The 24827-nt window shown below is 29.0% G+C and overlaps 1 protein-coding gene across 2 annotated transcripts in view; it reads left to right on the forward strand.

Annotated features, from left to right (window-relative positions):
* The window catches only part of LOC134830131 (probable serine/threonine-protein kinase DDB_G0282963), a 64681-nt gene that overhangs the window by 4768 nt on the left and 35086 nt on the right, over positions 1-24827 (forward strand). For both annotated transcript variants that reach the window (XM_063843512.1, XM_063843513.1), the window contains exon 2: positions 1669-2519. In XM_063843512.1, coding sequence (XP_063699582.1) covers positions 2459-2519 — 61 coding nt within the window. In that variant the 5' untranslated portion in view covers positions 1669-2458. The remainder of the gene's footprint in view (positions 1-1668; positions 2520-24827) is intronic.

The raw sequence follows: 24827 nt of genomic DNA on the forward strand, positions 1-24827 counted from the left end.
TTACGGTCTCAATTCGAAAAGTACATATTGTACTTCAGCATTGAAGGAAATAGATAAATTACATTGCGGTTGTTGTATTTTATGAATGCGAAGAAAACGAAAAGTAACTTTTGAACTGAGATTTGATCAGATCGTAGGCGGGATGTGACGATTGGGGTCAGATTTGTGTATGCAGGAAGTTGCAATTGAGGATTTTTATTGAAGTTGAGTGGGATTTGACGAAGGTTGATGCCGATTAAAGGCTAAGAAGTCACTATTTTACGCTTATTTGAAGTAAAAATGCGGAAATTTAAAAGTCAAGGCGATTTTTAAGTCAATATTTGAACTATTTCAAAGGGCTTGGTGTCTATAAAAATGAAATTTTTATCGTTAAATGAAATATTTTTGAATCGTAAAAAATATTTAATGAAAAAGTAATTTTTTCATTATTTTTTACTATTTTTACTGTTTTATTTTTTTGATAAAAATGCATTTTTAAAAAAAATTTTTTTTTTTTCAAAATTTTAATTTTTTTAAATTTAATAAATTCGTAATTAAAAAAATAAGCCATAAAATAATTATCTAATAATTTTTTTAATTAATTCGTTCTAAATATCGTTGAATTGATCAATTTTTAGATCAAAAGAAAATAAAAATTATTTTTACGTTCTTTGACATGCGGCAAAGAATAATTAAAATTAAATAATTACAAATAAAAAATAAAAATTAAATTAAATTAAAAAAAAAATAGAAAAAATAAATTAAAATTAGAAATTACAATAAGACCAAGTTAAAAAAAAGTAAAATAAATAAAAATAAATTAAATCAAGAAAATTTCGTTAAAATAATATTTTTTCTTTCAATTTTGATTTTTTTTTTCATTAAAATTTTTTTTTTATTTTTTTAATAATTAGTTTTAAATTTTAATCAAATAAACCAAAATGTGATTTTTTAAATTCCTTTTATATTTTATAAAAAATCGATAAAACAAAAAATGATCTTCCAAAAAATCAAAAATTCATTTCAAAATAGATCAAAAATAATAAATTTCTTGTCTAAAGTCTCACTTTCAATGTCAAAACAAATATTTTTAATTAAATTTTTTATTTTGCTAAGAACTTTTTACGACTTCAATACGTTAAAGTCACAATTTTAACCTTTTCTAACATTCAAGAGCAAGAAAAAAAAAATTAAAACTACACCTGGAGTGTCTAAGTCGATTTGAAACGTCAATCAATCCATCAACAAATCTCATCGAAGAAAAATCTCTTAATCACTCCCCGCGTTACGTCGCTGCCAGAACAAACTATTTAAACATCACCTGCGTCACCTACAATTGAAATATATAGGGCACAAATGCCAAATCTACAATGTTGTGTCTCGAAAAAATTTTGTCATCATCATCATCGACACACTCGTTCACATTTTCCACATTCACCTCTCTCGCAGTTGAAGTCAAAAATAACCCGAAAAATGTGTGTCTGCCGCATCTAACGACGTTCGCGAACGACACTAACCTGGTATTTGTACCTATTGACCTGCAACAAGTTGACTCGTTTTTTTTTGTCTTTCTTTCGTTTGACTAATTTTATTTTTGTTCAAACTCATTATTTCGCGTAACCTAACCGAAGCGAACCGATGAACGACGTAGTTTTCTAATGCACAAAAAATTTTTGTTTTCTTTTTCAGACTCGCAGTACACTCAACGACCGACAGCGTGGCATAGTGTCAACACAAGTGCCAATAAGCAGCTTACATTGTAACTACATTGTTGCCTGTCGCGTATGGCTATCGCGCAGACAGATATTTTTGAGACGGCAAATAAATTGTGAAATGCAAAATAAAATAGTTCGTATGTCAAAAGTCTCGGTACCGACCGCGCTGCAAGCGTAATAGTAATAGACAAGTGCCAAAAAAGTGTTTTTATTGGACGCGACTGATGATCGACAATTTAGTTTTATCGCCACTCTTTGCTACCTTGAAGGATAAAACGTGTCTTATCACGCCACTAAAGGTCTCACTTATGTAAAAAATAAAAAAAATTCCGCGTCGTAGATGAAAAATGTGTCACAATTTTTTACATTTATGACTTATTATTATTGTTTTATCAGTGAACACACATTTTTGTTCGTTTCGTCGTAACTGACACACGAGTGTAAAGATAACAACAACCTCTATAAACTTCAAACACGACACGGGCGAAATATTCGTATGACTAAAGTACATGAAATTATCATAAGTACATAACACTCGATGCATGTGATGATGATGAAATGAGGTTAAATTGTCAAGAGTTACAATAAAATAAAATCAAGTGAAATAGAAGAAAAAGTGTCGCAAAAGAAATCATTTTTTGAAAAAGAAATTATTTGAAGTGAAAATATGAATAAAAATTAAAGATTTGAAGAAACGTGAAGGAAAAATAGAAAATAAACAAAAAGTAAAAAAAAATATTATATAAAGTTTGTGTTTGGAAATCATGCGGGAAATCGATACAGAAGCACCTGTTGTATGGCCAGCATTTTGTTACAGTTTGACAGGTAAGTGATTAATTTATGAACTTTTTTGAACTATTGTCTGGTTGCTCGTCACGCGTTGAGTACGGCGAAAAAAATTACGCAGCTTGATAAAAATTTGCATTTTTCCTGGAATTTTTTTTTTAAGTAAGAAGTAAATATTCAAGTAAAATTTTCGTAGAAAAAAATAAAATAAACAAAATTAAATTATTTATTAAAAATTTAATTTAAAATTTTTGAGATTTTATTTGAATTCTAATTTTAAATATTTTATTTAAAAAAATAATTCAATAATTAAATTTAAATAAAAAAATAATTTAAATTAATTAAAACTTATTTTTCTTCAGATTTTCAATAATTTTTATCATTTCATTAATAAAAAAAAATTAAATAAATAATTTTTAAAAATATTTTAATAAAAATAAAATAAATCTTTTTAAATAAATTATTTTTTTTTTTATTAAATATTTAATTTTGATTTTTTCATTTTTAAGAAATATTTTTCTTCAGATTTTCAATAGTTTTCATCGAAATTTTTAATAAGTATTTTTTAATCATCAACCTACATAATAAATTAAAATTAAAAAAAAATATTTATGCAATAAATAATTATTTAATGAACTAAAAAGCCCGACTAAATAAAAACGGTTCCTTGATTAAAACATAAATTTATCAATGTCATTTCAGGCGACCACTTGCCTAAATTTCTAAGATTTACGACCATTTTTTGATCCATTTCTCTTTTCTCCATAGTTAATCTTTTAATAAAATTAAATCAAAATCATAATTTTACATTCAAATGCATTAATTTGGCTTCTTGTCTCCCAAACTGACTGCATTTGAATACATTTTAAGTGTTTTGTTAAACATTTTTTTATTTAAATAAAAAAGATGATTCACATTTTTTTTCTGATATTCACGAACATGACCAAACAAGAGGAGGAGGAAGACAGATAACTCAAACATCTCTTTGGAAAGAAAAAAAAATAATAATAAAAATTTGCATGATAAAGCGTCCACATTTGGGATCAAATTCACATAAAATTGGTAATTTATTAATGATTTAATTAAAAGTGGTCTGAGTAGCTTTTTTTGAGCGAAAGAAAAGAACAAATAAAAGATCGTGATTTGACTTTTGCTCGGACTTTTGTTCAACTTTTGCCACGTTGTTGTAAGTAATCCGCGTGTGTGTGTAAAAACTAACACAATTTGTTATAATTCACAGTAAAATCGTGATTTGTTATCTGTTAGCGCGCAGCTCTTTGGCCATAAGCTATAAGCCAAGAGTTACAACCACAGCGTTAGAGTCTTTATTTGTTTTATTACTTATTACAAATATTATTGTCACACACAAAGAGAGCCTGAATTACAGAATTTGTTCAACAACTGTTCAAACATTAGATTTATTTTACAATTTTTTTTTTGTGGAGAACTCGTGTACTTGTGACGGTTGATAAGAAATGACATGACACGATTTTTGAACCACATTGCCGCTCAAAGGACTTTTTATCATTGGCTGACATGGCTCGACTTCTTATCAGGGCGATAATAAAAAAAATAACGAATTGTTTGAAATTGTAGGCCAACAAACTTATCAACTCACACCAACACATCAAGGGGCGATCTCAGACAATTTTTTTTTTTATATCAAATGAACTTTTTTTTTTGTTATTTGCTCAGTAGAACATTGACTTTACTTTACAAACAGCGGAAAAAATTAGCACATACCTTAGTGCGTCGTCATTTCGTTCATAAAAATAAATATTTCGAACATTTTTTTTTGTTAAGCGATAAGATAAGCTTTTTTTTTTGTTGGCAATGTAATGAAAGGGCACCAACAAGAAATCAGTCCTTGATAAAGAGTTTCGTCATAAAAGTGTATTTATGAGTAATAATCTTTGGTGACACGAGTTTCAAACTTCTATCGGTCAATCACCTTGAACAGTTGTGGGGATTTTGCTCGACCTACAATTTCTGAGACACAAAGAAATTTCTCAATAATTAGTCAGAGCAGCAAGAACAAAGGATTCATGCCTGGCTTGTCTTCTGTATCTCTCTGCCTGAGAACCTCGATTTTTGTGAGTAACTAAAATAAATATTTTTCACAAGCAAGAGAGACGCATTTATGACATGACAAGCTATTTAAATACAACACAAGAGTTTATAAACTTTGTTGCATCGCATTATTACAAGTTTTTGCCTTCTGTTCTATCCATCAGTCTACACACGTTGCTTTGGCTGTCTGTGTTGCTACTCTCGTCTTTGCTAACCTTTGTAATGTTTATTTTTTCTGTACAACTACGCGTGCACTGCAAACATTTCATACATACGACGACGAAGACGAGAGGAAATCTTGTTATTATTACTTTTAATACATAATTCCATGTATACGGGACGAGATACATGTAATTTATAAAGTGAATGGAAAGATGCATGCAGGAAAGATCAGTGCTGTTACTCTCGCAGGTCAAGAGGTTAACACACTTTTTTCCATCCAACTTTGATGAGTTTTTAAAATGAAATCAGTTTCTTCGCCAAAGACGACGACGATGATGATGATGGCATAATAATCAAATCACTTTAAATGCAGTTCAATGTTTCCTGTGTCAGACAGTCACACCGAAATCCGAAACAACTGAACGACGACGTTTATTTATTCACTTCAAATATTAAATGAGAAAATAAATATTGTAAGTGTCGTTAAATAACCAACGAGAAAGACAAGAGCAACGACAAGTACAAAGAGCAATTCGGTCACATCACCAGTTTTGAGGTGTGTTTTGTGTTCTTTTACAGAATTATGGCGTTTTTCATTAATGATGCTGATTCGTAGGTCTAATCAATTCTAAATTAATAGCTTCTGATCAAAGAGAAGACGAAGAATTTCCATCAGAGATGACGAACAAAAAAAATTAATCCAAGTGAATTTCTCAAATACTAGTTCAAAATTTCTTCAAAACCAATTATGAGAATGTCTCTTATAAAAAATCGATAAACTTTTAAGAATTTCCATATTTTTTTTATAGGCAAACACTATTGATTCATGATATTCAGATAAGATTTGGAAATTTTTTGGAAAATGGAGAAGTTGGATACTCCATTAGTGGAACCATCAAACAACCCTTGTCATGATTTCGGCTGTTATATCTACCTTTATGATTGAATAACTATGCCTGTACCTCATTTCCAATAGTCGTGGATTTTTGTACTATCGGGACTATTGTAATGTCCTATTTTTGAAATTTAACTATATAAACATTGTTCTCTAGTGGAGTCGCTCTCTTAGTTCTCGGAGAAAAATTTGTTAAACAGTTACTATGAAGACGAAAATATTGACATCTATTTAGAACTATTTTGTTGTCCTAGATCAGGCTTAATTTATGCAGATGGAGATGGAAATGACTCCCACCGCCAATCATAAAAAAATTTTCACGATTTGAAGTCTCGGTTCGGCTAATGAACTGAGCTGACTCCCTTCAAACTTAAATCTAGAAGGTATCTCAAAAAAGGACACATTTTCGCTGAAAAAGTTTCATGGCCGAGATAGAAAAATAACTTCGAGTCTTCATTTTAGATTCAAAATTTTTGCACAATAATCGTATTCTTCAAACACATGAGGCTTAGCAAACAAAATCAATAAGAAAAAGTTACCTAAAATTATAAGTGTAGAGGGAGTGGCTTACCTGTAGACACAGAGGAGGGGGCAAAAGTCTACCTTCTTATCGAACGCCATAAATGGATAACGCCTTTTGTATTTTGGTACTAGCTTAGAGTGACACAGGCGATTCTTCGCTCTATGATGAGTGGCGAATACAGAAAGCAAAGTACTTAAAAGACAGGAAATCCACATCCATTTTCGTAATTTGCTGACATTTAACGTGGATGACTAACAAGCGAACTTTATTGTAAATTCTGCTGGCATGGCACGAGGTATCTTTATTCCATTCGTATGACTCAATAATCCGCAGTCATTGAACAATAAAAAAAAAACACAACACATTAATGTATGCCCGAAAACGCCTCCTCATTATTATAATTTTATTATTTATGACTTACGGTCACAGATTTGTGTCTCTTTTGCTCGCACGACACATATTGTCGATCGAATGCATAAAGCGATAGAGTTTTATTTTTAACCCGACCCGTGTAACGACGACAGATCGACGGCTGTTGACGATTTCCATACTGCTGCTGCGATTGCGGAAATGAATGAATCGTTAAAGATGGAATAAATGTCATCAGTCAAATATTGTGACGAATCAATTTATCTGTGTCTTCTTCTGTGCTGCCATTGCACCCATCTACAGAGAAAAAGAGTTGCTTTCTCAATAAAACAAGTAAAATAAACAGAACGCTTCCTGTCATTTGCGCTGCATTCAACATTTCTCTCCAAATGTCATGACACCGCACACAAGTCACTTACGATGCAATTAAAATGGGACAAATGTGAGATACCTCCGTCGTCTTCGTCGTTTCTTTGTATTTATTAACCACACCACACCACACATTTAAATGTCATCATCATGTGTAGTGCATAGAAAATTGTATGGATTCCACAATTGATGCTCGACTTTGTACTTTATATATTTTCTGCGTCGACAAAGAGACACTCCAAAGCGATGCAATTGTAATGTAATTTGAATATCTCGTGCCCTTTACTTTTACTTGTAGATGCATTTTTTATCTGCAACTTTTTGTTGTTTTTTTTTCGTTTCTTTTCTTCTGCATTGTGACTTTTATTTCAACTTTTCTCCTCTCCAGCTTGAATTTGAATGCGATTTGCGGTGATTATGCATGTGCAACAACTCTGATTACGTGTCATTGCAATTTGTATTGTTTTCGCTACTTGTATTTAAATGATGAAAAATATTGTAAATAAAAAAGAAAAATGACATTCACGCCATCACCATCAGCCATTCTCGGAGAGATCGCGTGCATCTAGAGAAAAAGTTGTCAGAGGTGTCATTTTTTTGTTGGTTTTGAATAATAATATTTTCGTTGTTGTTTGTGTTTGGTTTTGTACTGAAATTTGATGTACTTACTAGATAGCTTTTGACATTCCATTATTGAGGAATTGTGTGGTTGCGGTCAGATGTCATTGAATAATTTACTGACGTTAATTGGAGAAACGGCGACAATGCACGTTGAGTAATTAATGGTGACACGCCAAAAAATTTATATTTTTGATTATTGTTTGAAGGTTGAAATTACTAACTATAAGCTGAAATTGTAAACATCGTATGGAAAATCTAAATTAACTAATAAATTTTGTAAATAATAGACTCTAAAGTCTAAATGGTAATTTAAAATTTTTTGATAAATTATCATTTGTATCTAACTTTTCTAATTTTTCAGCAATCGATTCGTAATTTAAGCTATTAAAATCTACAGTTTTTGTTTCAAATAAATGTAAATTCTCTCCAGTTTGGATATAAATCTTTTGAGGAATCTTTTTATGAAGAAGCTACAAAAAAAGATCAATAGCTGCTATCACCAGATCGTCTTTCTCAGAAAAAAAAGGGTCTACGCCAGGCTTCATCAATGTTCGTTCATACCTTTCATCAATCGAACGCCGAATCTTCATTTGTCACCAGATCGTGTTAGTTTTAAGTAATTTGAATGCATATAATGCTGCCACCGCACCATAATATATCAAAAATCTGGGGCCACAGGCATCATAAAAAGACAATAAAAGTGTCTTTTTCACTAAGTCAGTTCTATCTTACTTAGTAACAAGTAGACGTACAAATAGTGTCCGGTGGGTTAATTTATCATAAATCGAAAGCTTTCAGTGAAAAATCGAAATCCTCCAGATTCTGGATTTATTTATTTACGATGCTTTTTTACTAACATCACCTTGCAGCACTTCTTCGTCCTTAATATTCATTTTACCAAAACTAATTGGTAACATTTTGATAATTTTTAAAATTTTAACCAATTAGAATCTGAATACTTCCTACTTAAAAAACTAAAACAATCATCTTTAAAAAAGCGCAAATTTATTCTTAAACAAACCTTTAAAAAATTTCAACAACTTCCGATCCACTTTTAATATTCGCCACTTATCCACTTTACGGTAGATTGACTTCTACTAGTATTTCACTCTATAAAATCTACACAAAATACAAAGAATCACCCATATAAGTAAGTTGTGTCTACACGAAACACACGCCTGACCCATGACATTCATATCCAAAGAAATAATCACCTTACAAAAAAATTCAAGTATAGTGGTCTGGTCACATTGTACATTGAACTAGGCTGAAATGAAAATAAAAAAGAATGTCTAAGCTACACAAAAACATTTCATATTCATTGAAGCAAACCCATATAAACGTCCCAAATAGGTCACAAAAGTGCCCGACAAAGGTCAAGATTAGCATTGTGTTTGCATGACCATCGCTTCACAGCATTGATTAGTTTATTTTTTTTTTGTTATTTCGTTGTCAGAACGCGAAACACCTGACTCTCCTTTACACGAGAAATGATGATGATGAGAATGATATAAAATTCAAAATAACATGAGAGAGTTTTTATTTTATCGTTTTTAACACTTTTATTACCGTCCTGCATATTAGCATTCGTTCTGTCGATAGTCGGCTGGATTTGTTTACAGCAACACTAACGCGCCAAGTAATTAATCATCAATTTTATATCTCAATTTAGTATTTTTTTTGTTATATCTTATTTTATAGTTTGTGTATAAATATCTCTATATTTAATCATATCTTTTTTCCGTTCGTTGTCTTTCGTTAAGCAAGTAGCGCGTAAGTGTACTGCGATGAATAAGTGGATAAATAGACAGATAAACGTGTTAAAAGTTTAGACAGCTCTCTTTCTTTCTAAAAAAAAAAAATAAATCATGCACGTTTTGTTTTTTTTTTTACTTTATTGAGAACTGGATGATTTCAATTTTCAACCCGCGATAAATAGACACGTGGTCACGTGGTTAATAACTTCTCAGAATCACGAATCTTCTGAAAGATATGTATGCGCGCCGGACAAACTTTGATTGCTTTTCACTGTCAAGAAGTCGATTAAAAATTTTATTAGTCCATTCACTTGTCTTCATTTATTTTTTTTATAAATGTTCATCTGGATTAAGAAAACAAAAAAATGTATCAAAGATTTCTTGAAACGTTCGTTATATAATGAAAAAAATTAAAGTCGTCAGGTAAAACGCGAGAAAGCCCCAAAAAGGCAATAAAAAGTTGATAGGTTCAGAGGTAATAAAAATTTAAAGTTGGAATTCGATCGTTTTTAAATTGGATTTTCGATGTCGATGATCTGATGTTTATCATCTTGTCCAAAAATAAAAAAAAAATCAAACCAATTCCAAAAGTCATTCAATAAATTTAAGTTTAAATTTGACATTTAAATGCAAATTTCAAAATTCAAATTTATTGAAGTTTTGAAAATGTTCAAATAATAATTATTTTAAGAACGAATTCAATGGGTAACTGTCACATTTCCGCATCTCATCTCCACAACTTTTTCCATATAAATAAAAAAAATAAATAATAAAGAGATAAAAATAACGTGCACTTTTATTACTAATCCACACAAATGTGAGACGACGAGGATGAATGGCTGATGAGTCAAACTCCGTCATAAAGTTCGTAAAATAGACAAAGATATTGACAACCACTTGCTGTTTGTGCTACGTGCCGGTATGTCAGTAATTGAGTTATTTAAATTCAAATTTGTCTCTTATATTTGATACTTTTTATATGCGCGAAGCAACAAAAGTTATAAGTTTGTTAGATCAACGAGCTTCATTATTATTGTTATTATTATTACTATTACTTAAAAAACTTTTTTTTTCTTTTTCATCGTTGTTTGTTTGTTTGTATAAATAAATAATAATACGAAGAAAAGGTGTTCCCTGAATATGAGCGTGAAGATGTGAAGACAATAAAATCAAGTGATGTATGGTAATGTGATGAGCTGTTGAATAAAATAATAAAAAAAAGAGTTGGTTATTGCTAATAAATGACGAAGAGCGATACACACCAGAAGACAATAACAAGACAAGAAGACAAACAAACAACATTCTCCTGATCTGCTTGAATTTTTTTTTTCGAAAAAGGTTAAAGGCGTGTAAAAATTGATTTGATTCGTTTCTTACGTTGCGAATTTTCTCAACTAATCATCGGAACAAATGCAGAAAAAATTCAAAGACCTTTCAACCGGAAGCCCAAAAGTTTAACATTTCACAATTGAAGTCAACACTCCGACGAGTCATTTACGTCAACATCGAACCAAAACGTGGATTCTGCATTTTTTTTTTCGAAATGCATGAATGAACAATTTGCTTACTCAAGTATCTCCGATTACAATCATTTTATTTTTTTTTTTCAAATGAATTGAACGAGTGAGTAGTAGCACCTTTGTGCCAATTTGTGCAATGTTTGTGCGTTCATTATTTATTATTTTTTTTTCTTAAAAAAATTACAATGTTGCATAAAAAATAATAGAAATTGCTTAGAAAAAAAATGCATTAATGAGTCTCTCGTGCCAAATAGTTAAGCATCTAAGCAAATTAGTTGCTCCTTTCACTGAATACAAAAAACAAAAAAATGTTAAAAAATATTTTCATGTACCTAATAATGATCGAAATTTATTGCTGCTATCAAAATTTTTGTCATTTTTTTACGAATCTCTATAAAAATAAATAAATAAATAAAAATAAAATCGTTAAATACGTTTCCAATTAGTTCATTTCGGTATAAATTGATTTTTTATAAGGTGGAAAGTGTCGTGGAGCAACAAGTTTGAGGAGCTCGTTTGAGGAATTTACGACCTTTTGATGGTTTTATTTTAAAGAGTTGAAATTGAAGACGATTGATCGAGTTTACGGTGATTAAAGGTGACACAAAAATATCGAAAGGGGATCAGGTGGTTGGCCTCAATGTGATTAAATTGAGAACAAAACAGAATTAATTAAAATGAAGGAAAAATCAGTTGAACCAAGATTTTAAAGAAAAAATTGATTATTTAATTAAAATTTGAAATAATTAAAATTAACTTAAATTTTATTGAAATTTATTTAATTAAAGCTAAATTAAATTTTATTGAAATTTATTTGAATTTAAATTATTTCAATTTTTTTAAAAAACAAATTTTAATCTGAAAAAAATTTAAAATCTAAAAAAAAATTAAAAAGATTTAATTAAATTTAATTTTTTTGAAATCAAATTTTAATTAAAAATTAAAAAAAAATCTGAAAAAATTAAGATTCTGTTCAAATTTTGATCTGAAAAAAATTAAGAAATTTAAAAGAAATTAAAAATAGCTGAAAAAATTTAGATTTTAACGAAAAATATTTAATTAAAAAATTTTTTGATCAAAATTTGATTAAAAAAATTTTGAGGCAGCAAATTTAATGGGAAAAAATTGATTTTATTAAATTAATTAATTTAAAATTTAGAAAATATGTTAAAAAAGTCAACATTTAAAATAATCAAATTAATAAAAAAAAGAATTAAAAAACTTGAAAAAAAAAAATTTAATTTTAAAATCACATAATAACTTAAAAATGCATCAAAACTCGTAAAAATTAAAAATCCTCGAAAATAAAAGAATTCTAAAAATTTTTAAAGTACAAAACACTAAAAATTCTTTGAAGCAGGTTTTTCTGATGTCTCAATTTACTCTAAAATTTTTATGACTTTTCCGTAGAAACGCAGTTCAAGCTATAAAAATGTCACTTATTTTACGACGAGTTTCTTCTCTAACCACAACGGACAGCGATCGTGCTTAGATAACTCCTAGACATGCTCTGGAATCGTAAAATATTCCAATAAACAAGCGGGTTGCCGAGAGACATTGTAAGACATCATAAAACTCACATTCCATCAGGAAATACTTTTTATTTCAATTTTATTCAATTTTTCGAAAAAAAAAACAAACAAACGACACACAAGTGGATTAATCAATTTATTTATAATCAACGATAAATAACAATTTGATTGGCTTGTTTAACATCATCATCATCAAGTTACAGATAAAATTAAATAAAAAAAATAAAAAACTACAGAAAATAACATAATCTCGCATGTTTCGTGATTTTGGATGCCAAAAATGTCAATTTTTCATTCGGAAATTACCGCTATTCCGCCTCACCTTTGAACATTTCGTGTCACCTTTAATATTTTTTATCATCAATTTTTGTCAATTCTGCGTAAAAAACCATACGCGCGATAAAAAATTGATTATTTTCTCATCGACGACGCATGTAATCCTCATGGGATTATGAATATTTTTTGTTGTTGCTCATCTTCAGTTGTCTTGTCGCTGCCGGAATGTGTTAAAATCGCGTCGTCGTCTCGTGTGAATTAATGAATGACCGAGCGAACGGTTTGATGTCTTTATTATGATGTTTATTATTTTATAAATATGTTTTTATACGCGCGCAACCACAATACCTAGCTGGCAATAATAATAGAAAATGAGAGGCAAAGAGTGCGAAAGATAAGAAAAATGACAATGATGTCGAAGCATGATGTCCAAGCGAGCGCCTTTCTTCTTTTGTCATGTTCACAAAAAAAAAAAGTTCAACATAAATTTAGTGAGCTGTGAATAATTGTCGCATGATGACGACCACGACGAAGGTGACGATAATAATAAAATGAAGAGGTGTAATAGCAGCAAGACAGACAAGTGTAATGGTAATAATAATCATCGTGATGATGACGATAATAATGATGACCATATTTTAAATTAAATTGTTGTATTAAAATGAAATGATAGCCAAAGAGAGGCAAATTTAAAGCATGAAAATAGTTTTGCTGGGAAGCGTGATGATGTGCGTTTGTCAAAGAATCGATAAAGTTGTTACTGAGCGGCTTCTGTCAAGCAATTTGTCGATTAATGTTATTATATTGAAAAGAATGTTTTTCTTTATTGATATTAGTTTTTGATGTTAAATGCAAAATTGCTTGTAATTGAAGTTACGGGATTAAATGCTCAAGTTCCGATAGAGTTCTGAGATTTCCTTCTTTTCATATAGTGTGCTTTTAAAATTTAAAATTAAATTTTATTTGCAATTTTTGAAACGTCTAAAAAAATTAAAAAAAAAATTTAAATTTAAAAAAAAAATAATTTATTTAATTTAATTAATTAAATTTAATTTAAAAAATTAATAAGAAGAAAAAATGGTCAAGTTATGACAAAAATAATAAATTTTTATGATACAAAATTTAAATGGAATATTTTAAATTTTAAGATGCGTTTAAATTCAATTAAATTCAAATTTTAATGTTCAAATTTTTGTTATAAAATCGTTAGTTAAATTATGATAAAAAAAAATTAATTAAATTAATTTTATTTAAAAAATATTTATTATTTTATTTTTCTTTTTTTTTAATAAACTTATTTATTAATTTATGAGAATTTAATATTTTTTATTAAACTTTTTCTAAAAAAAATTATCAGCATTTTTTTAAAAAATTTGGTTTTGCTTACGGTTTTAAATTTAATTTAAAATGACCTTTTAAAAATTAAAATGTTATCTTTAAATTAAATCAATTTTTTAGCAGTCCATAGACCTAAGCAAATGTTTAAAAAAAAATAAATAAATTATTTTTCAAAATAATTTTTTGATCAAAATATCTAAAAATAACAAAAAATCATTTTTTTCTGAGTTTTTTGCCTCTTTTTAGGAAGAAATTTAGATCTCTCACAAAAAAAATTGATAAAATTATTAAATTTTTTTTGTCAATTTTTTCCCTTCTAAAAAGCTTCTGTTAGTTCAGTTACCATTACATTCGCAAAAACCATTGAACTCTATTGTTAATTGGATTAAACAGCTGCTGAGTAACTTTCCTATGCCTCTCATCATCATTATCATCAGCAGCAGCAGTAACAACAACAACAACAATCAATTGATCACATCTCACGTCAATCGATTCTCCACCGTTCGCACCGTTTCTTTAGGCAGCGCACTCACTGCGATATGACCTGTTATGATCACCTCTAACTTTTAAATTATATACCGTTGATTAGCTCTACTAGCTGCCAATAGATTGCCAATCAATAAACCACGTATGTTGATCTCGCATTTGCTATATGGCGAGAGAAAAAAAAGAAAGAAACGAAAAAAAATAACAACTTACTTTTTTTTCAAGTGCGAGTCCATATAATAGCATTTAACAATCCATTTACAACTTCTGTTATTTTTTTTGTCTTGTTGGATTTTTGGCCTAAAAACACCGCGCAGTGCTGATATTATGGCATGGCATGGCATTAAAATGATGTAAAATGTGTGAATAGTCTTTTTTCGAGTCATTACACTCTTTTTCCTTCTCTCGCGCGATCGCATGGATGTAAAAAGCGTCTACTTAAAAAATTTAACCGTATCAATATTTGGTTTACGGTAAAATTTGTTTAAACGTTTCACGTACCTAAATATATATTTACACTACGAAACATCGCACGTCGCGAGCAAAAGAGCACACACAATTGAATAAAGTTCATTATCACATGCAACCTATATCGCCTCGTGTGTGCTTCTAATGTGCGATTCATGAATTGGAAAGCCGTTAGCGGTCAATTCGCGGTTATCGTACGTGTAAAGTGGCAATAAATAACTGAAATTTGACCTGAAACCGATGTGGTCCTGCTTTTAGATCCGTCACCAGTGGCGATCTCATTTCTCTGAAGAGTGTTTGTTGTCTATTTCTTCCGAGTTTCTTAAAAAAAAACAGAAAAAAAACAAACATCGATGGTCATTTCAGTTGCATATCTCGCGCAAAGATCGCGCAATAATTTTAAACAATAAATAATAAATCATATCTGCACTTTAAAATGTCTCTTTTTTTCTTTCCTTCTCGCGTCGTGGAGAAAAGAAATGCGCGACATTTGAACATTAGTTATAAGGTGATAGAAGACGTCAAACACGTACATGCCGAGGAAATTATGCGTTGTTGTCGTTTTACTTTATTATTTTTTTTCTATATATTTTATTGGTTTGCAGCTTTTTTTTCGTTGTGGAGAAAGAGAGATATTGGAAGAAAGATATGAGAGATGGAGAGACAGGTACTGAAATGATTAGCATGTATTATGCGTGCAATGTAACTGTCAATGGATTTTATGTATGCAAGTTGTACTCTGTTTTTGTTGCGTCGATTCTTATTTTATTTATATTTATTTTTAAAGTGATTTTTTTTTTCAATGAAGACTTGGTGCGTTATAAAGAGCAAGGGTGGTCGAACCTTTTTAGGAATTAAATTTTTTTTTTTTTGAAAAATATTGAAATTATTTATAAAAATATAAAAATTTCAAATATTATGAAAAAATCTTCTTAATGCTCTTGAACAATTAATTTTAATTTTTTTTTTAATTTTTTTCTTTATAAATTTTAAATAATTTAAATAATTTTAAACAATTGCTATGAATAACATAAACATATTTTTAATTGACTTTTAATTATTTTATTTAAATCTTTTAATTAAATAAAAATTAAAATTAATAATCAAATAAGTATTTTAATATTTTTAAATTTATTTTAAATTTTATTTTTTTTAAATAATTTCATCAAAAATAAATTATTTTCCTTTTTTTTTAAAAAAAATATAATTTAGAAAAAAAATTTTACAAGTTCTTTAATTAAAAAAAATAAATTTTTAAAATTCAAATTAAATAAATTATTTACAAAAAAATAAATAAATAAATAATTTTAATTTTTTCTGAAATACCCTTCCTGAAATAATTTATTTTTGATGAAATTATTAAAAAAAAAAAATAAAATTTAAAATAAATTTAAAAAAAAAATTTTAAAATTAAAATTAAATAAATTATTTACAAAAAAAGTAAATAAATAATTTTAATTTTTTTCTTTCAACTTTTAATGTTTTTTTTTTGAGAAATGTCTGACCCTTCCTTTCTTACTTTTTTTTTACTATATCCATCATCCAAAACAAACACGCATTTTAAAATAAAAAAAAATCAAAAATTTAAATTAAAACACAGGAAAAATAACGCCAATGCTGTAAAAAATGGACGTCCGACGTTAATAATTCAAATAGATAAAGTTTGATTTTGCTTAAAAATGCACTAAATCTCGTTCAATGTCGTGGTCGTCGATGTCGTCTTGTTAAAGTGTAAATATTATTAGATATAAATGTGTGACATGTACTCTCCTTTGCTTATTTATTTATTTATTTTACATTTGAACGCGATTTTATTTATTATTATTTTTCTTTTCATGCCACAGAGACACATAAAGCGACATTGCGCTTTGGAAAATGTTTTATTTATTTTTCCATTCGTTTTATTTATTTGACGAAGTTATTAAAATGCAATAAGAGGCTTATTCCTTTCGCACGACTTTTTAATTTGTAGCGGACTTTCTTTTGTCGCGCATAAACTTTGCCCGCTAGTCTTGCCCGCGCAGCATGACGCAAATCACTTCAGAATTCCTGCGCGAGAGAATTTTCGTGTGTTGCGCTGCGTTCAAATAATAAGCATGTCTCGTTATTTTACGATCACAAATATGATCAATAAACGTCATTTTTAGTTGAAACCTATATCCTAAGTTTTTTATTGCCACTCCATTAACGCGTTTGCAGTTGCAGCGCATCGCATCACGAGTTGACTGGAAAATTGCACAAAGAATATATTAAAATATTAATTTTAAGAGTCGTTTTTATACTTTTATAACTTAATCGAAGCAGGTTATTTTAATTTGAACGAAACGAAAAAAAAATTGAGAGAGGATAATAAAAAATTCCACTTTCAATGTCACCATCGCACCGCCTCGATGAACTCCCTTCTCTCCCGTTCGCTTTATTTTTATTTTTTTATTGATTCAACTTTTTTCGGAATTGCACTAACTTGTCCAGTTCTGTATTTGTCGATATCGTTTTTTTATTATTTTTCTTCATTATTGCGACGATTGTCGATGATGATGATGAAAAATAATTAAAAATTGTTGCACGTACTCTCATTTATTATGTTTTAAACTGAAGATGATGATGAGGAACATAAAGAGCCAAGAGTTGTTATTATGGCAGAACATCTCAGGTGTCTAAATATGTACAATTATTGCAGACTCTTTAACATTTTTAATGGATGTGGCTGTGAGGCGAGCGAGCGAGAATGAAAAGTTTTGTGTTTGTTTTATACATTTTTAAATAATATCATATCGTTTGTATATCTCTCCAGTCGTTGTCGTCGTACCGAACAAAAGTGCAGGCAATATTTCAAAGTTGAATGTCAAGTTTTTTTTCTTGCTCTCGCACTTGTTATGTATTTTATTTTCATTATTATTATTATTATTAGTAGTTGTTATAAAGTGTATATTTTTTTTTCTTGAATACATTAAGAAATAAAAATTAAAAAAAAATTGTTATATTGGAACGACAAAAGTACGTCGTCTCATACAAAGAGCAATAATGAGGTCTTTGGAATGTTAAAGGTACATGTTCCAGTTTTGTTGTATTCATATAAATAAATACTTAAAAAGTATGAGATGACGATGTTATATTCATAAATGGATAAAATGGACATACTGCAGACTGGACCAGTTTATTTTGTTCTAAATGATCTATTTAAAATTCAAGGTGGGGTCATGCTTGACAGTAGTGTACAAACAATGTAGTAGAGACAGGTTTTAATGGCTCATTTGTTAATTTAGCTGCTGACGCTGCTGTTTTAATTTAAAAAAAGCAGTTAATGAACATTTAGTGCACACAAAAAATTGAACTAAAGGTTTCAAAGGATCAAAGTTTCTTTCGGTCTATTTCTTTTCATTTCGGTTTCGGCAGATTCTTACTCGCATCTTTTGTGCATGGTTAGATGTCATGTTAGACCAGAATGTTTTCAGGATCCTTCTCTGGCTTACTTAATACAATAAAAAAGTTCCTACTTCTAATACTTAAAGCTATCTTAACTTAAGGGACGTAGGGAAAGTTCAGTATTCGTTGGTCAAGATTTTTTTTCAGTTCTGATTTAAAGTACACAACGTTCTCGGTTCGGCGGACATTTACAGGGAGTTCATTAAAAAAGTTCAAGCCCTCGTGAAAGATACTATTCTGTGAGTAGTTTGTTCGGGGTAGCGGGATTTGGAGTCCAAATCTTCTTCTCTTTTATGAGTTGTTTCACGTCCTCTTATTGGTTGGATTACATCCAATGTAAAAGAAAGAGAGTAAGAGAAATTTAGGACATTACTTTTAATTTTTACCTATTGACACGCTTAAACAGAAACAATACTTACCATCATTTCCACCTCCAGACATTTTCTCACCTTTAAAAATTTGTTGACCTGAAAATTGATTTTTAGCTTGGCTACTAAAATTTAAAAAAAAAATTAATAATTACCTGTTTTGAGTTCCTTCACTGGAAAGTTTAATCATCCTTTGATACATTTTGTATCCTTGAGTAATTTTGGACTATCCAGAAACCACAACTTCCATGTGAAATTTCGCCAAACAACGAAGCTCTTCTTTAAGCTGCTCCAAAGTCGCACGACAACATAAAAAGACACCGATAGTTATGTAAAACATGTAAAAGTTAGTTAAAACAATCGAGAAACACAATAAACAAAAGAAAGAGACACACACACAAAAAATTAATACTCCCATATCTATCCGAGTTGCTAGTTATTGGTACTCTAGTTGACTCGCAAAAGTTCGAACAAAAAATAGATTTCTCGTTTTAGACAAACGGCCGCAATTGCATTTGCGAGTTAAACAAAAAAAAGTCACATTACTTTATTAAGAGATAGCTCTTTAAATACTTGTGGGATCAAATTTCAATGATCGGCTTTTTGTGTCTCTCTGGCTCGAAAATGTTACTTTTTTTTTAAAACAAAACTATAACTTGTTGAGGAGACATTATGCAAAAATAATGCTATTGTTATGAGATCAGATAGCTTTGAAAGGGATTGAGAGAAGAAAAAAAAAACGAGCAACCTACCAATAAAGTACCAATTAATGAGTTTCGTGAACCTTTCTCTGTTTGGACTTTTGTTTGTGCGCCGATCCAGTTGACTTCTGATTTTTTTTTAAATTTTCAATTTTTTATTAATAATTATTTTTCTTTGTTTCTTTGCAGGTACGGACATTTTTTTTTGAAGAATCTGCCCAGAATAAAATGGTGAGCACAAACCTTTCACGATTGAATCATGAGACAAACAAAAAATGATGATGAATGTCACATATCAATTTTAATCCTCGAATAAATCTTCTCAAATTTTTTTACTGTTCATTACATATTTTATGATCGTCTATTGTATGCAGATGATCTTTGTACGTAACATATCAGTTTCTAATCTTTTTTTCTGCCTTTTTGTTCTTAATGTTTGTTTGTGTATATGCGATTGTACCTGAAAATGAATCTATCACTAGCGATTCTTATTTCAATCTAAGTACCTGGAAAGCCATGCCTCTCAACTTTTGCCCTACCTAGAAACTTTGTGTGTAACGTCTTTGTGAAGCAGAGTCAGATCACGTTGCGAAGGAGAAGGTTCATTTTTTTAAAAAGAGGAATAAGTGAAAAAAGTTTTTTTTAAGTTTTGATTGTCTGTCTGTGAAATTTAAATTTTCGGGTGAGTTTTAAAAAAAATTATTAAAAAAATTCACAAAAAAAAATAAAAATAAAATAAATTTCAGAATATTTCCTAAAATCAGATTTTTGAAATTTTTTTGATTAAAATAATTAATTAAAATTTTAATAATAATAATTTAATTTAATTTTAATAAATTTTAAAATTGAATAAAAAATTTAACAAACAAAATAAAAAAAATCAATTTAATTTTTTAAAAGATTTTTCGAATAAAATTATTTTAATTAATTTTAAAAATTTTCATAAAGAAAAAAATCTCAAATATTTTAATGGGCCGAAACAAAATATTACAAATTTCTTATATTGACCTTGAATGACCTTTGACATTTTATCCGTAATATTTTGATTTTTTTAATAAATATAAAAATTAATTATTCTTAAATTTTTAAGCTGAAATGATTAAAATGCGCTCTACTTACTTTTTTATTCTAATCCAAGTCCATTTTAATTCCTGCTTAACCCAAAAACGATACTGATCAGAAAAAACTCTTAGAGACCTTTTTCTATTGGAATTCAATGAAACGTAAAAATAAAAATTGTGTCAAGTCATCGAGATTTTATTATTTGTTGTTTTATCTCTATTATCTTTCCAAAAAAGGTCAGGATTGTACTTTTTTTCTCTGTTCTTCTTCCTCCCCGAGAATTTATTGAAATGCCATTTTTTGAACTTTTTGTTCTGAATGACGAATGAGATTGATCACTTTTGTGTGACATTTATGTGATGCTTTTAAGAGATTAACGAATTTCGTGCAAAATTATTTTTTTTTACTTCTGACTGACCTGAACTTGAACTTTAAAATTTTTTTCTACGTTTTATTCAAATTAGTTACGAGCGAATAATTTTCTGTGAAGGACGTGATTTTTTTTTTGCTGAACTAGATTTTTAATTCTAATTGAAATCTGCTGCTGCTGGCAGGCTGACTTGCATGACAAGCTTCAATCGCATTCGTAAAAACGATTAATCATTTTTTTGTGTCATAATTGCATGATCGATCATTCCCGAGCCGAATTGCATTGAATAATGTTTGGGTCCAGGACCCTTTTCTGGTCTCCAGAGATTTACCCGAAAAAATTCTTTGACAATAAAATCGAACAGTCACGAAATTCGGGTTTTTGGCATAAATTCATTTGTTAATTTATCGGATAATGCAAAAAAAAATCTATTGTCCAGAATGCATCATTCATTCAGAATGCGAGTGTTTCCATGCCAAAGGTAAACAATGTGATCGCAACACAGCACGAACATGCAAGGCAGTAAGTAGTTGCAGTAACAATGCAAAAAATTCTCAGAATTTTAGGGTCAAGGTGTCGATCGGATCAGTCGTGTATGGCAAACAGGTAAATTTGAGAAATATGTACGAAAAAACACAATTTAAAACAAATACAAAGAATTATTATTGTTGTTATTACAACTTGCATGAATTTTGTGTCAGGCAGGTCTCTCTCACTCGCTCTCATGATTTTTTTTCAAGCAAAAAAAAACAACAACTGAAAAAATATAAACAAACATTGGCCAAAGTTCGAGGTAATAAATACAAAAAATATTCATGCAGGTAGTTTTTCTCTCGTAAATCCCACATCCACATCAAAGGTGATCTATTACTGCACACGGAAAGCGACACACACAATGATTGGTGATTGTCTTACCCTGAGTTCGAAACGGCAAGTGTTAATCTACGAGCAGTCACTCACCGGTGGAGACCCTGTACTGTCGTCGTCGTCGTCGTGAGAAAGTTGATTTTGTCGTTTTTTCGGTCGGGTTGCTGCTGCTGCCGCTGCTTTGAAAAGGAGGAAACGCAACAAACAAACAAACATGACCCATGTGTGTGTCGTACAGCACGCAAGTGATCCAAAAATTAACCTTGAAATGAATTACCTGAAAAAAAAACCGAAATAGAGTTGGTGAATGTGAGACAACTATTAAGACATTATAATATCATAAATCTTTATTTTTTATAGATTCGAACCTTTTTTCTGCGTTGCACGTATACGCGACGCGTTAACACATATTCGTCAATCAGGACTTGTTTTAAGTCGCATTTCAAGATCGTGTTGGCAGATATGGCAGCTCGTGTCATACAGCGTCGATGTACCCGAAATTTTTGTGTATATGCAAATTTTTCAGTTCAGTTGTCACTTTTGAAGTGTTTTATGAGGCTATCAGTGTTTTTCTAGCATTTTTTTTAGCGTTTCCTGTTATGGACAAAAACATAAAAAAAAAATTATTAGAATTTTTTCTGGAAGGAAATTATTAGTAGTGTGAGAAAATTTTTATAGGAGCTTCGTTTTATTTAAAATTAAAAAAAAATAGTAATTTTTTTGAACTATTGTCGAAGAAAATTAATTTGAACTTTAAAATGTTTCTTTTGATCATTATCTCATTAAAATTAACCGATTAAAATTTGTTTCTTTAAAATTAAAAAATAAATAAAATTTAAAAAATAATAAATAAAATATAAAAAATGTCAAACTTTAGTTGAAGTGTCTCATTGAATTTTAGAAAAAAAATTATTGAAATTTTAAGATTTTTTATTTTAATTGTTTTGAATAATTTTTATTTATATTTTTTTTTATTAATTTTTAAATCTGATTTTAAAAGTTTGATTTATAAATTTTATTAAAAAGTTATTTACCAAAAGACATATACCTATCAAAAATTTTAGAATGTCTGTATTATTATGGAAACATTAATAATAATCAATTTCATTAAGTTCCAATTAAATTAAATAATTCATTTAATTCAATTACAAAATAAAAAAAATGCCAAAGACATCAATTATGTTAGTAAGTCCTTTTTTGAGAAAATATATTCATTTCTGGTCTGAAAAAAATTATTTTATTTTTTTTATAATTTATTAATTGAATTTAATTATTATAAATTTTAATGAAATTAATTCAAAAAATCCCTGCACGGGTATTTTCCACAAAGCTTCCAAAGCAAAAAAATGTTTTTTTAAAAAAATATAAAAAATTAAAAAATATGACCGATTGATTTCTGACAATTTTTTTGGCTACCCTTAATATATAAATTTTTAATAATTTTTTTTTAATAATTTTTTTTTATTTTTAAAAAGTTGCTTCAAAATCAATTTACCGAATAACCATGACCATTTACTCACTGATTCACCACGATTAACACCCGAAATGTCAATCTTCTCTTCTTGTCCGTTTGCGCGATACGATTTATGGCACATCACATTTGAATGCATTTAAATTCCGATCAAGTCCGCAACGAGCCACCATCAAGAAAAAAAAGAAAGAATGAAATAAAATTAAAATATTGTAAATCAAATCATGCATATCAACTTAATTTCAATAGTTTTACGTACGTACGCTTGTCGACAAACAAGGAACATTAAAAGAATAATTTATTTAGCATTCTGCCTCATATGTAAATTCCTGTCGATCGATTTGGTTAGAGAGGTACTCTCGCACGATAGAGGTCACGAATGATTGGCTGCTTACGACGACGACGACGACGAGTGTATTTGGTGCGTAATGTAATGAATTTATAAAGTTTTTCAGGTTTTATGACCTACCAAAGTGCTAAAAAATGTTGTTAAAAATGCTAATTGGGAGTCGAGGCACGTACGGTTGAGTGTAAAAATGTTATAAACAGTTGCTTTTTTCGTACGACAACGACGGTCACTGTAACCCTTAGCTGCTAAGTAACGCGTAGGGAGGAGTTCGTTCGTTATCGTCAATCGCCAGGTTTCGCGCCGTTCGCGCATGTTAATCAGCTCCGTAGCGAATTCCTTTGTTGCTCACGATAATAAATCAATTTCTGCTCAATTTCCAAATGATAAAATGCAAAATTTCTTAATTGAGACATTAATTGGCTATTTTTTGTGTGTTGTTTGTGTGCGCGGAAAAATATTCATGTACCTTGTCAATATTTTTCTCGTTGTTGGCTTTTTTTCGCTTTATCTCGAAAATTGACAAACAAACGAACAAGCGAGATCATAATCATGCAGCAATGGCATGAGAAACACACGCTAAAGTACACACAGAGAGATATTATCGGGCAGCAGCAGCAGCAGCAACAACGGTGGATGTGGCTGTGGTGGAGAAGGCACAAAAAACGCATGCAAAGACAATTTAAATTTTGTTACACCGTCAATTCGGCCTGATTGTTTGCCTATTATGGTTGATAATTCAATTGAACCGTTCAGTGTTTTTTTTGTGTTTTTTTTTCTGGACTTTTATTCAATGCGATGGTTTGCGAGAAAAATGCTAGGATGGCACAAAATAATAAAATTGAGAAATTGATTGTCGTCCGTTGGTCGAATTGATTTGTGAGGCCAGTAAAATGACTTGATCTTAAAAATTGAAGTGAAATAAAATTTAATTGTATTTTTATTATTGTTTTTCTAAAATTTAAAATTAAATGCATTTTAATTAAAAAAGATAATAATTTTATTTTATTTTATAAAAAATACCTATTTAAATTTTACTTTTTTTTAAAAATTATTTTAATTAATTAATTTATAAAATTAAAATAATAATTAATTAAAATAGTGAAATAAAAAATAAATTTAATGATTTATTTAAAAAATTTATTAATATCAAAAAATATTAAATATCCCCTAAATTTTAAGTACTTAAATAAATTTTAATTTAATTTAATTTTTATTTTATTAAATAATTTATTATAAAATTTGAAAAGTCTTGGTATTAAAGGTTTATTAAGGATTTAAAAAAAATATTTAATTTTGTGACTAAAATTTTAATAAAAATTTCAAATATAATCTTAAAATGTTCATGAA

Source organism: Culicoides brevitarsis, chromosome 2 (genome assembly GCF_036172545.1).
Source record: "Culicoides brevitarsis isolate CSIRO-B50_1 chromosome 2, AGI_CSIRO_Cbre_v1, whole genome shotgun sequence".
NCBI lineage: Eukaryota > Metazoa > Arthropoda > Insecta > Diptera > Ceratopogonidae > Culicoides > Culicoides brevitarsis.